The sequence below is a fragment of the Strix uralensis genome, chromosome 1 (assembly GCF_047716275.1).
Source record: "Strix uralensis isolate ZFMK-TIS-50842 chromosome 1, bStrUra1, whole genome shotgun sequence".
NCBI lineage: Eukaryota > Metazoa > Chordata > Aves > Strigiformes > Strigidae > Strix > Strix uralensis.
Genome location: NC_133972.1, coordinates 53,678,203 through 53,691,730, shown reverse-complemented (window position 1 = coordinate 53,691,730; position 13,528 = coordinate 53,678,203). Strand labels below are relative to the sequence as shown.

Genomic DNA, 13,528 nt, shown 5'->3' with positions numbered 1-13,528 from the left:
TCAGGTGCAGTGGCAGTGTACTGCAGGTAAGTGATGCTATTGTCCAGTTTAAGGATGGGTTTGCCTGCAAGAACCCTGGGGTTTATTTTATTTGGGTGGGCCTTTCTGATAGCAGAAGAACAAAAGAAAACATTTTAAATATAGGAGAAATCCTGGAAAATTCTGCTCTTAAATGCTTTTGAAATGGTCAAAGTATTGCGTAGGCATGTTGTCTTTGGACTTCTGAAACTCATTTCCATCTCTGCTAAAATGGGACAGCAGGCTACCTTGCAAGAGAGCTGTCAGGATCAGCCAGTGAATATTTATGAAGAAATTTCATGGTGAAAAAAAAAATATATGCTACATATATTATTAATAATTATGTGAGTCCTGAAAAATACCATACTGTATCACAAAGCTGGTATTGTCCAGTGACTACACTCTTGGCACTGCATGCTACAGTAAACTGTATACTGAAAACTCATGCTAATGGAAAGGTATACAGGATTCCATTGGTAAGTGATTTATAGTGACTTCCTATTATAAACAAGAGGGAACAAATATCCCGCCTTGCTGGTTTCTTTGGGCGGATGGTGAGAGCAGAATGAGACATTCCTGGCCAGGCAAAAGCTGATTCTCTGAATGCTTGCAACTGGGAGCAGAATGAAACACCAGAAAATGAGGTATAAATGACAGTCCCTAATTATAAATGATCGAGCTTCCATTTTCATAGTGCTTAAAACTTTCCAGTTGTAGAGCAAATGACCGCTGTTTTAAGTGATTTCCGAACTTGTAACAAAAAATGTTTCTGATATTAAATAGACTTACTGTAGGATCTCAACATATGCTGAAAGCCTACCAGCAGCCTTTCACAAGAAGCACATTGCTTTCTGAGACAGAATAAACCATCTTCAGCAGCAGCTTCTTTTTTTTTTTTTTTCAATTAATAAATATGCTATTGAGCACAACCGTAGTTTGTTTAGGAAAGGTATTTGTGCTCGCCAGTGGGGCCACAGGGGAACTGTGTGAAATATAATAATGCATCATCATTGGCTTTCTCTGGAGCCACTTGACACATTTATCTAAGCTGAAGAAGTCTGTAAGGGTTGAAATTTGTGTGACAGCCTGCTCTTGATCCAATTAGTGAGAGGACCACACTTTTTCAGGAGAGACCAGACGTGGCAGCCACCTAAGATGTGTTAGATTAAAGTTAACCACAATGCTTGGAAAGGATAGCTACAGTGCATCCTTGGTACCTTGTATAAAGTGCTCTCAAGTAGTGAGAGAGGGCTCATGAATGAAGTGCAAGGTCTTCCCATCAGCATTTGCTCTGGGGTGAGTCCTTAGCTGAGGCTAGTTGGTGAGATTCAGTATGCTACATCATTTTTCCATTCCTTCCGTCACCATTTTCAGAGATATTACCCAGTTCCAGTGCCATTTCCTCATGGCCTCAGAGAAGAAACCTATGTTGTGCGATGGTCAAGAAACCACTTTCCTTATTGAGAATGCTGTTCTTCAATTATATTAATGAAACAGTCTCACCAAAAGGTTGCTTTAACAGTTGAAATATATGTTGCAATTGTTGTACAGATATGGCAAATACCAAAAGCATTAATTATCAAAAGCTTTAATTAGTAGTTGAAGGTTGAGCAGGTAGGTTGCAAAAGATGAAGAAAAAGCAAAATGTCAGGCAAGATTCACCTTTTTTTTTTTTTAAATTTGATAAAATGTTGTCATCTATGTTCCCTTTCTTGTCAGTGAAGAGCCAGGCATGGCCAGACTGTATTTCTTCTAGGCTGAGCTAAGCAGTTAAGGCTGTAGTTACACCACCAGTATAATCTCCAAAGGAGAGATATGGTCCTCCTTTCATCCAGCTCACAGCATACCCACATGGATGATAATGCTGCCCAAAGGGAAACAGTGGGAGGATGTAGCCACAGAAGAGGGCTTCGCAGTCTGGCTTTGCAGCAGCACTTGGGGATGTTGGACTGTGGTGCTAGACAGGTGGGCTGAAAGCACTTCTTGGAGGACATCTCTGTCATTTGGGAATGGAGTCTGGACAACTAGTCTGGATAAAGTTACATGACTTCGATGGCAGGTTCATGACAAGTGAGGTGAACCCTACTCTTCCTTTTCAGTTGGATCAAGTTGGTTTGACCAGTAAGATTTCAAGGAGAGCATGGGGAATGGTCTTTGTCTCTCTCAATGTGGTTATCCCCATCCAAAAAGTGATGGTAAGACTTATTTCCTTCACTAAGGGCTGTTCAGACAGCTGCTTGGATGCTATGGTAGTGCAAACTGGGATATGCTGTCAGAGGTTTGGTATAGCAGTAAAGGATTTTTGGCAAGAAAAAGGGGGCCTGTGCTTTGAAATGATGGATTTTCAGACTTCATTGTACTAACATGCTTTTACAGCGGTTATTAGCAAGAGCTTTGCAAATTATCAATGATGGTTTTATTGTAACCCAGTTTCGAGTTTCTTTGACATAAATTATTTGTTTGAAAAAACATAAAACCTGAATGGAATAAAAAAAGACTTGTAATTCAGGAAAAATCTTCAGCAAGGGTAGCTCTTTGCTCCTAGATTTTATTTTTTAGCTTTGCTACCACTTTTATATACCATGGGCAAGCCGCTTTCTTTTAGAGCTGGCTAAACACCAGTAAAAAATATTTGCAAATACTCCTTCAAATAAACGCTGGAATTGGAATGTGTGTCACCATTCACACCTACTTTCCTCAGAAGTTTGTACAAGCAATTTTTTTGTTCATAGGAAATATTTTCCAACAGCAAAAGAAACTGACAGATGCTTGAGAGAGGTGTATTTATATCCAGGTTTGCTCTGGCAACGATGTTCTCTATTACTTGCCATTTCCATTTCTATACCTACTGACCTATTCAGTCCTAAACCTCTTTAAAATTGTCTCTATTAACAAAAAAAAAAAAAAAAAGCAGGGCTGAAAAATTATTTGTAGCCAAGTACGGCATGAAGAAGGAGACTTTTAGTGTCATTCAGTACCTCTCTGGACCAAATGTTTCTTTTTTCCTTGGTTCCCTCTCCTCTGCATAGGTCGATCTTCCCCCTCTTGAATCCTCTTCAAGCATTGATCTAGGAGAGCTTAAGAGATACTGATTTAAGATGTGCTCTTTTGGAACAAAATGTGAACCTTGGTCACTTGTGGACATTTATTTATAAAGCTGTTTTGCGAAAGGATGGAGGCCTGCTAAATCAAACAGCTTGGCAAACATCTGACCTCTGAAATTACAGCTGGTCTCCCTGCATTTCTTTGGTGAGACTGTGCCTCAGTGGTTGCCTCCAAGTGCTGGGGAGTGTGGCTGGGCTGAGTTGTATGTATGAGAAAATGGGCTGCTGGTCAGCGGTGGGCAAAGTCATTCATAAGTGGAGAGCTTCTAAGGATTGCAATATGCTTTGAGACCTATTTCACCGGAAGCTCTGTTTAAAGAGAAGATCAACTTTTAATTAATAATCTGAAGGAAATCAAGCAGCAAGGTTGATTTTTAGTTGGGAATGTAGCCTCATAAAGAGGTGTATTACTTTATGAGATTTATGCTGCGTTTAGGGGCTTTTTGTAGACATCAGTGCTCATGTCATTGATGTTTCTTTTGTTTGACTCGTTCTCCGTAGGTGTTGCAGTTAGGCATCGGCTTCTCATTCCTCTATAATGTGTTTCTGTGTCAGGATAGCAAGCCCACTGAATAAAGCTTATACATTTCTGCTTGGTAAATATTTCTGGCTTCTCTGCGATGTGAGGACTTAATGAATGAACAAATGTGACTCTTGATGGGAAAGCGTAGCTTATGCCTGTGATGCAATTTCATCTTTGAAGGCTGTTAACCAGGTGTGCTTGTTACTTATGTCCTTCTCAGCCTGCATCTGTGACTGAGTCGCAGCCTGGGCAAGGGGCGCATTAAAAACCGCACACATCATGTGTGCATGGGTGAAAGTCCTATTTTTAGTGCATACAAGAAGGCATTCACTGAAGGGCAATGAAGCTGATTTTTATTTTTAGGTTTTGCAATTCCTTATGTCCTTGGGATTTATGTTTTAAAAGAGCTAGCTTTATCACTCTGCAAAATGTAGGTGAACCTCCAAGACTAGCTTTATTCTCACTATTGCCAAGATAACCTTTTCCCAGACATAGGCTGGTGTGGGATGTGCTGGGCAGAGTTCAGCACCAGTTCTGCCAGTGAGACTGAGTGAGGTTCTGCCTCACCAAAGCCTATTTCTGTAAGGTCATGTCTGAGGAACCTCCCCACTGCATTATTTTTCACATGTGCCCTCCTCCAAGTTCAGTGTGGATTTCTCCAGGCAGACACTTGCATGAAGCTGGCCCTTTTTATGTGTCAAAGCAAAGATTTTATTTGGAAATCTGGTATCAATTTTGGAATTAATCTTGAGTTATTTTTCCATATGCCTCTTCCATGAACTTGTTTGTTTTAAAAACTATTAAAAGAAAATAGACATTTATTTTCTTCTGTTTTCAGAAACTTTGGAGAATGGACCAAATAAGTGTGAAAGGTGAGTAAGGGACTTCACAGTTTTCCAAAATAATAATATAATAATAATAATAATAATTATTATTATTATTATTATCACAGTTTTCCTACCATCACGTAGCTATGTAAGCTGTACGTGTAAATATTTGTTATTGCTTGAATCTAGCGCAGCTAACAGAAAAGGAACCAGCAAAGATGAAACATACTGGAAGGAGATCAACGCAGCTATGGCCCTAACGAACCTTGCCCAGGGGAAGGATAAACTGCAGGGAACTACCAGCTGCATCATTCAGAAATCATCACATATATCAGAAGTAAAGACTGTTAAAGTGCCATTAGTTCAGCAGTTTTAAGAGATGGGTCCTTTTTTCTTTTTCCTGTCAAACGGACATTTTCCTCGCGGGATTGGTTTTCAGCAAAATCAGATTCACAGATATGAGGCAAATGTGGAAAATAGGCCCCCTTTTACAGTACGGTCAGTTAAAAAAAATAATGTTTCTTCTGACTCAGACGTTTTCATTGTGTTAAATGAAATGTTCAATTGCTTCTATAAAAGGCATGTAAATTATAAAAAATCCCTGTTTTTATCAAAACATTAACTTATTTTATGTTAATCAAAGTGCGCATAAGATGTTTGCATTGCTATTACAGTAAGTGCCTTGCTTTCAAAAAATAAGCTATAACGTGGGCATAGTACAACAGTACTATGCCTCAAAATGACAATGCCATAATGCTTAAACTTTGTATATTATTCCAAGTGGGCTTAAGCAGCCTAGGGCTAAACACATTACTGCTGGAGGCCCTGGAGAGTTGTGCTTATTTGACTTGTCCAAATTGACAAGTCTTAATGAAATCGTTACATCATTTTCACTCTCTTTTTTTAATCAACAGTGTTATAAAAATTGTACAGTATGTTTTGTCAAAGTGACAATGAGGTTGTTATGCATGTTTCTTACCTGTATATGCAGTATATTAAAATACCAAAATCATTCCTTTGAAAAGTGCAATACTCTAGAACACACAAATTTAGGAAATAAGTTAATTGTTTAGATTATTTTGAACTTATACATATGCTCCCAGCTGTGTTGCTCATTAAGGATTTCTAGTTCAGAAGATTCTAGCCAGACTAGCTGTTAATTCAAGTTGAATTTCTATAATTTTAAAGCTTTGCTAGTGACTTACTGAAGTTCTGGTAGAAGTAAAATTGATTTCTTCTTGTACAAAACTAAATCTGTAGTGCCATTTATTATTTGGAATGGAGCTCAAAAAAGTTTCCATGGTGGAACTTATTACTTTAATGTGGTTTAAGCATTTTTATTTTGTGGGTACTGCATAAATGAGGACAGTTGATTGACAGTTCACATTTCAGTGAGAAAAAGCTATAATATAAACTATCAAAGCCCAAACTAGAAACACAAATAGGACATGAAAAAATCTCAGCATTTAAGGTGGGAAGGTTTTAAGTAGATACTAAACCATGTATTAAGTGTCATGTCTCTAAACTTGACTGCTGTTGAGTGTAACAACTAGCATAAAACCAAGTTTATTTTTAAGTTTTATTGGGAGATGTACAAGTTATTCTTAAGTCATATAACAATAGTCTAATGAGGTTTACGGAGCTTGAATAAACAGTGGCAAAGCCAAAACCAATTTATACCAAGTCAGTTACAGAAAACTGGAAAAGAGCTGATTGTTGCTAGGATTTGGATTTTTTCCTGTGGGTATCCTGTCAGGTTTTTTCCTACTTATCCCTCTCCTTGTTTCTCTTTTTGGTGAGCCATCAATGAACAAGACAAGACTTTAGTCCTGCTCCCACTGAGTTTAATGGCAGAACTCCCACTTCAATGGAAGCAGAACTGTGCTAATGATGAAACTAACTTGCAAGTAGAGGCTGTTCCAGTTGCACTAAAATAGTCAAGATACATTGCAAATACCAGCCTTGGTGTGACTTCTTAGGAAACTTCTTGATGTAACATAACATGTTGTTGGGTTTATTTAGTGTACAATGAAAATGATTTGATATGAAAATATTTTGTACATATATATTTTTACTTTGTTTTCTAAATTGCTGATTTGCATTGACTTAAAGTGCCAAGCAAGAAATGTATGTCATGACTGTATGAACAGTTGAAGTATATGTTTTACTGACTTGCATCATTATATGTCTAAGATTCCATGACATTAATTTTTGATACTTTACTGGATTTTGACATAATAATGTGAGTTTATAACTAATAGCAGAGAGTTAATACTTCACTTTTGTTCATACTATTATAAGTTATTCTGGTATTAAATATTTTGTGACAATAAATTGATGGTTTTGACAAACTTTTCTGTTAGAAATATTCACAGTGTTTTTGTCTGTATAAATGACAACAAAATTTGTCTTGTAAAAAAGGGACTTTTGGGGACTTCTCTGGAGTAAAACTGGAGAAGACAAGCCATTGTATAAACAACTTGTTCATGGTTCTTTTTTTAAATGATCAAAGCACAAAGAATAATCTGTAAAACACATCAAGTGGGTTTTAAATTTAAGAAATACTTGGCATAATTTCTTGTTACGATTTCCTTTAATTTATTTTTTTTCTACTGCTGCTTTAGAGTTTTCTGAAAACACAAATTCTAATGAATGATGTGTGTGTCTTTTTTTAAATAACAAAAATCATGATCAGTGCTGAGCCAACAGCTAATGAAGACTCAATAATTATTTATGATATTGGAAAAACAAACATTATTACTATTGCTCTTCTTTGTTTCAACATATGTAACCATTTTAGTAAAATAAATAACTGCAAACATCTTGCTGGTTTGAATTAAATATTCATTTATCTGTCCTTAGTAATTTGCACTTCTGTTTTCCTGTTATAGTCAAGGTTTCTCTATACTGGGATACAAGCATGTGATAGGCAAAGACAAAACAGAATGCTACCCTTTTGATTAATACACCTTGTGGTACACAGTTATATGAAGTAGTTTAGCACATCCCTGATGAAGATGGCTGTTCAGCAAGTTTAGGCTAACGACAACATGGCATGATGTTTATAAATCCTCCACATTGGAGGACTGCAGAGGGAAGCCATAGCTAATCACTGTCCTGAGTCACTGGAGAAGGTCCATGAGCTTGGAAGGACTTTGGTCATTTAGGGTTTTTTATGGCTACAAGCTACATCTGTCAACAGTGCCATGTATGGATACACTCTGGCTGTGAAGCCTTGGTGGAGAAGGAGATGCAGTCAGCCCATATAGAAGTTTAGTGTTCATAGTACTGCAACTGGTCTCCTAACTTTTGTGCCTCAGCAAAGTTCCTCCAGTTGCATGGGAAGGTTGATAACTAAGGTTTTGGTAGGCAATTGGCACTTCCAGGTTTTCTGTCCTGCTTATCTGTGATAGATGTATGCCACTGTGGCCGTCCAACAAGTCAGTGGAGATTTGGATATTCAGCTGATATGCAAGTTCCTGAGGGAATATGCACAGAATTACTTTTGCTGTTGGGAATGTATAGAAATACCCATGTCCTAGTGATGCTGAGCTTCTTGGCATCTACTTTGTACCCAAGTCTGACATGAAGAAACCAACTCATAGTGCTTCCACCTACTCTGTCACATAATTTGCAAGAGCTGAGCACTCCCAGTCTCTTATAAACCACTGAGAGTAAGGGGAGCTCCAATTTTGCCATGTTGCTCAGTAGTTAGAATATACATTGGGATCAGGACTACAGTCTCCTCTTCCAGCATCATACAACAGCTACAACCACTGAACTATATCACTTTGTGGCCTCATGTTCTCAGTTGGTGGCCCAATGTATAAATATATATGCCAGGTGAAGCAGTTCCACCAGGGAGACAGAGCAAGTCCCAGGACAACACATAGGCCATTTTGAGGACATCTGATAACTTGGTGGCTTAAGTTGGAGTCTGGCAAAGGATGGCAGCTAGGCTTGGATGCCCACATGCAAGTGCATGAAGTAACCACTGCACTGTGGATTAGAAGGAGAAAATGGGGAAGGAAGGTTGATAGCACCTCTCTACTGTGCAAGGAAGAATGGATTTAGCTTAGGCTAGGGAGAAGGCTATGTGTGCTTAAACCTATTTCTTCCATTATTGCTTTACTCGGCTGGCTGTTCATTATGTGCCCTGGCTTTGATGAATGATGTTTTTATCCACCTAACTTATCCATCAGTGGAGATCCACAACACCAAATGTGAGATGCTATTACAGGAAGCAGCTTTGATTATAAAAATGAGTGGGATCTCTGATAATCATGAGCTTCTGGAATTCACCATACTCTTAATGTGCAGAAAGTCCTTCTTTGTACCCCTTGCAACATCCCGAGCTGTGGGAGAGTGTGAGGATCATTCTGCATTAGTCAAAAGAGGACCTGCTTCAGGGAAGGAGTTTGTGACTGCCCCAGGAATGCTCTAGAGTACCAGGGAACTGCCTTCTCTTTCTGCTTCATCACAATGAGTGAATACTGGCATGAAAAATCACGCAGGGCCAGTCAGGGCTATTAGGTAGTGTGCCGCTGGAGCACACCCCACCCTGCCTACCAAAGCACTGCCAAGCAGCGACGCTGCAGCCACCAAGATCAGAGCCTCCTTCAGGAATCCTTCAGGCTCAGTTATGCCTCTGTTTCTTTTGGTCTTGAGGAATCTCTGGGCCATATTCCCCTGCATGGCTTCCCATGGCTGGAGGAGACAGGTGTATCTGCTGTTAAGTCCCCTGTGTGGGGTGGAAGATGAAAGTGTGACTAGTCATCCAACCTCCCAAAGCTGCAACAAAGCTCCTATAAATTGAACTCCACCAGGGCTACACAACTCTTATTCATAATTTCCACATTCAGAAGAGTACTGAGGACTTCAGAGCATCCCCAGCAGAGCCAGTTTCCTTGTACTGCTGGGAGAGAAAAGCAGTTACAACAGCAAAGCTTGTCACTGCTCCTCCGGCTGGTTACTGTCTCAGATGCCCACTTACTATGTAGCAAAGGGAAGGGAGCAGCTGTCTTCTATCATGGCTGACTTTCACACGTACCAATGATTTCTGCTGTGAAATATCACATTCTGCTATGAAGCTATGAGTTTAGGTTGTGCTTCAACTCAGTCCTTAGTGTGACTACACTTTCTTAAACCATGGCCAGTTACTTGCAGGAAAATGGAGCCTGGACTTGTCACAGACTGAGAACGCCAGACCCTCCAGTACTCTACAAGCAGCTCTAAAGTCCAGTGGGCACCAATTCAGTGGTCACAGTGACAGCTTCAAGCATGACAGACCCCTGCTTTATTCCTGTGTTACTATGAACAATCTGTGAGACTCTTGCAGAATCAGAGAGAACTTCAAAGGGATCCAGACTCCTAATCTAACAAATACAAGCATTTCTGAAGGTCGGAGGGCCAAGGCATGTTTCCATGGCCAAGTGCCAACAGTTGCATGCCTGCTCTGAGCCAGCTGGACAGAAAGGTGGCCTAGTTCAGAAACTGGGTAACCAAGTTTGGCATCAAGCCTGAGCTGCTACATCAAGGGCCCCAGAAGAGCATGGACTGGACTCAGCATGGTGAGAACATGTCTGTGCAGCTTTTGGACCATTGCTTGTTCTATGCCTTCACTTGTCCACAGCAATGTCATCAAATTTCTCTGTGCTTTGGTGCAGCATTTCAAAGAGGACTAATACTGCTCTGCGTGGCTGAGCTGTTGTGTGTAGGAGGACACTGATAGTTGGGAGCTGCTCTGGTGAAATACCTACCTAGCCTAGTTAGCTAGGGCAGAAAGTGAGATGAAGCATGACGCAAAGGGCTGAATTGCCTGAGAGCACTTCTTTGACACGCTGCAAGGGAGGCTACAGGAATTCAGCCTGGATGTGAGTTCATGTTGTACAAGTCTGTTTGCCAGCATCTGGGTGTGCTTGATCCCCATTAGCAGCAGAATCGAGACCCAAACCCATGGTTTTCATAGTGCTGGGTTGCTGAGCCAGTGTTTAGTTTTGGGCCCCATCTTGAAACTCCTCTTGTTTAACAAGAAGGGAGGAGGTTGGCTAAAATACAAGTAACTTGTGAAAAAAAGAAGGAGAAAAAAAAAAAGAAGTGGAAAAGAGACATGAATGCCTAATGCAACAGAAGAAAAATAAAACCAAACCTCCTTAATGTTGGTGTTATGTCAGCTTGGGTTATTGGCAGTGGAAGTGGTTATTGGCAGCGGAAGTTAGACCTGGCTTGAGGCTAATATAACTCGCGCACCTGACTTTTTAAAAGGAGCTGAGATCTGGTTTCTTTATGGATGGGCTTTTTTTAATTCGTCGTGTTGGTCCCTTCTTCAGATTTCCTTAACTTTCCTTTCAGCCTGTTTTGGACTGGATTCTCCTGTCTTTCTTCCTGCCTGAAAAGTCTCCTGTTACATGCAGACAGCAATGGAATCCTTCACGCCAAAGCTCATTCTTCAGGCTTTGCAGTTTCTAGGGCCATATAGGTGAAGGATGTATGATTCAACAAGCTGGTGTTCAGTGACAAAATCTGGTATCTCCCTTCTCCCAGTCCAGGGCCAGTGAACGTATGAAAACCCAGGAGTGTGCAATAGAAGCTCTTCAACCAACAAGCTCCACCATCTATCACTTCACTCCTAACTACTACTGCTTTTGGCTATCTTAACTCCCAAAAGGACTGTCAATTTAACCATAACTACCTAAGAACTGCCAAGTCTCATTTTATGAGCTGCTGTTGAGAGTTTAGCTATTTAAGGCTGATTTTAAACAATTTTTATTGGTACTTCGTGGCATGTGCCTGATTTACAGTGCTGTAAATAACCACAAATTAGGGACATTTCTTTCTTTACGGTAAAGGTGCATTATCTTGAGCATAAGGAAGATAGTTTTGACAATTTGATAAAGAACTGGAGTGAAGGCCCTTTTCTGCCACAGGCTTCCTGAGTTTGATCCATGTAGAGAAGCTGGCTTTCTCCCCTGGGGATGCTCTAAGCACCAAGGAATGTGGGATGAGGATCCCATCTACGAGATGTCCCTCACTGCTCACTCTGCTGCTATGAGGCTCTGAAGGTAGGAGAGACCAGTGCTGTTTTGTAAGTGGCACACTCAGTTTGACGCATTTAAGGAACTGTAGGTATCTGATGTTAAGCATAATTATAAATTGCATCGCGGACACATGTCCCAGAGCAGGCATCACCTTCTGCAGCACTTCCATCTCTTCACTGTCTGCAGCAGGAGAACAAGCTACACTAGACCAGATGCCCGAACCTGACACATCTCAAGTCAGGAAAGACAAACCACACTCTCAAGAAACAAGACATTAGGTCCCACACCATAAAGAGACCTGGTGGGCTCAGACCACCACTACGTACCTTCCTTTGCAACATTGACTGAGGAGCATACTGAAGCACCTGGAAAACCTCATGCTAGGAGGGGGGAAATGTGTCTTTCCAGTTTAAAAAAGACTTCTTGCAGTCCAGAAATTTGTGGATGTAGAATTCCAGGTGTAAGATAAAATGTTTCACTCAGGACCATCCCTGTGACTTGGGAATGTTCAGCAAAGCTGTCTGACCTTCCTCATATTAACTGGTGTGAGGATGAGAATCTTCACTCTAAGGGGTTTTAAGCTCCTTTTTTGCACCCTTTTAAGAAATTGGCAGCCAGAAGTGAAAACTGTGGAATGGGCACATCACATTCAGAAGAAATCCAGAAGTCATGCAGCAAAAGATAACCCTGCCCTATGCTGGCATGGTGGGAGAGGACAGAAGCCCCATAGACACCATGCTGGAGACTTCACTGCCTTCAGTGCACTGCACAGATGGGTTTCTCTTCAAAGGTAAATCTCCCATTCACATTTGCTGTCTTCACATACAGAGAAAAATGAACCCAGCCTTCTATTCACAGGAAGGCAGGAGGGTGAATAAATGAAATACATGGCTAAACGCTTTGGGCAGCAGTTAAAAAATGTGAATCTAACTTTGGGGATCTTGTGAAATGGCCACAAAATATGTGGCCGGATTTTAAAATGTTCCAAGTACTCAATGGCAGCCAGTGTAGTCATGAAAAGTGGTCAGCAGCATTTCAGCTAGATCATTGCAAATTAAATGCCAGGTCAGCAAAATAGAAACATTTTGTGGAACAGGACAACTGTGTTTAATTTCTTTGGATTTCTTTTAAGAAAGCTTTGAGATGCTCAAACCCCCCCATTTTTTTTTTTTTCATAATGAAGAAGTCTAGTTTTCCAGATTAATTTTTTTTGTCTTGAAATGTAAGATAATTATAGTAAAAAAAGGTTGAAATCAAAGCCAAAATAGAAATCATTGAAACTTATCAAAATATTGAGGTTACCAAATTATGTTTACTGACTTTTTTAAAATGTTCTTTTGGCTATTCATATTCATTTGTTTATATATTTACACTTTCCAACCCATTTTAAAACCAGAAAGTTTTAACATCTCAAAAATTTCCGCAGGATGGAAAAACACACCCCCAAAGTTGCATGGAAGAATTTTTACTGCTCAGTGTTTTGAAAATGAGAGCACTTTTGCATGGTGAGCTGTGGATATAAAAGTCTGTATCTCAGTACTTAATTTTGAGAGTACAATTTTTTATGCTGAATCACTTCAGCAAGCACAATGTTGCTTTTGCTGTAGGTGACCTTTGTATCAGTGTCCTCTTGCCTTCAAAAAAATTAGGGTTTAAGGGAAACTGTGAGACTTTTGCTGCTCTCTGGGATGATGAAAAGAATATGCATTCAGCCAGAAAATAAAGACTGTGAGCGTAGTACTTGCTAGTGCTCCTCATCCTTGGAGAGCAGACACCTGCTGTGGTAATGGAAGAACCTATGTGATGTTAGTTCATGCCTGTTGATTAAATAGAGAAAGCAAGAGAAAGCAGGCATATCAGACTAAAGATGGGATCCCCATCACTTAAAAAGAGACTGCAACAGCAATAATAAATGCATTTCTCAGCAGTGTAATGACAACCAGAAAATGCAAAGAGGTCCAAGATTTGCTGCAACACTTCATTGGCAGTGAAACCACATGCAGAAAAATGCAACACAAA

At 40.0% G+C, this 13,528-nt stretch overlaps 1 protein-coding gene across 1 annotated transcript in view; it reads left to right on the top strand.

Annotated features, from left to right (window-relative positions):
* MKX (mohawk homeobox) overlaps positions 1–7,293 on the top strand; it is a 48,965-nt gene extending 41,672 nt beyond the window's left edge. Inside the window, exons 5-6 of the mRNA XM_074866747.1 lie at positions 4,484–4,517; positions 4,662–7,293. Coding sequence (XP_074722848.1) covers positions 4,484–4,517; positions 4,662–4,848 — 221 coding nt within the window. The 3' untranslated portion in view covers positions 4,849–7,293. The remainder of the gene's footprint in view (positions 1–4,483; positions 4,518–4,661) is intronic.
* Positions 7,294–13,528: the final 6,235 nt, after the last annotated feature.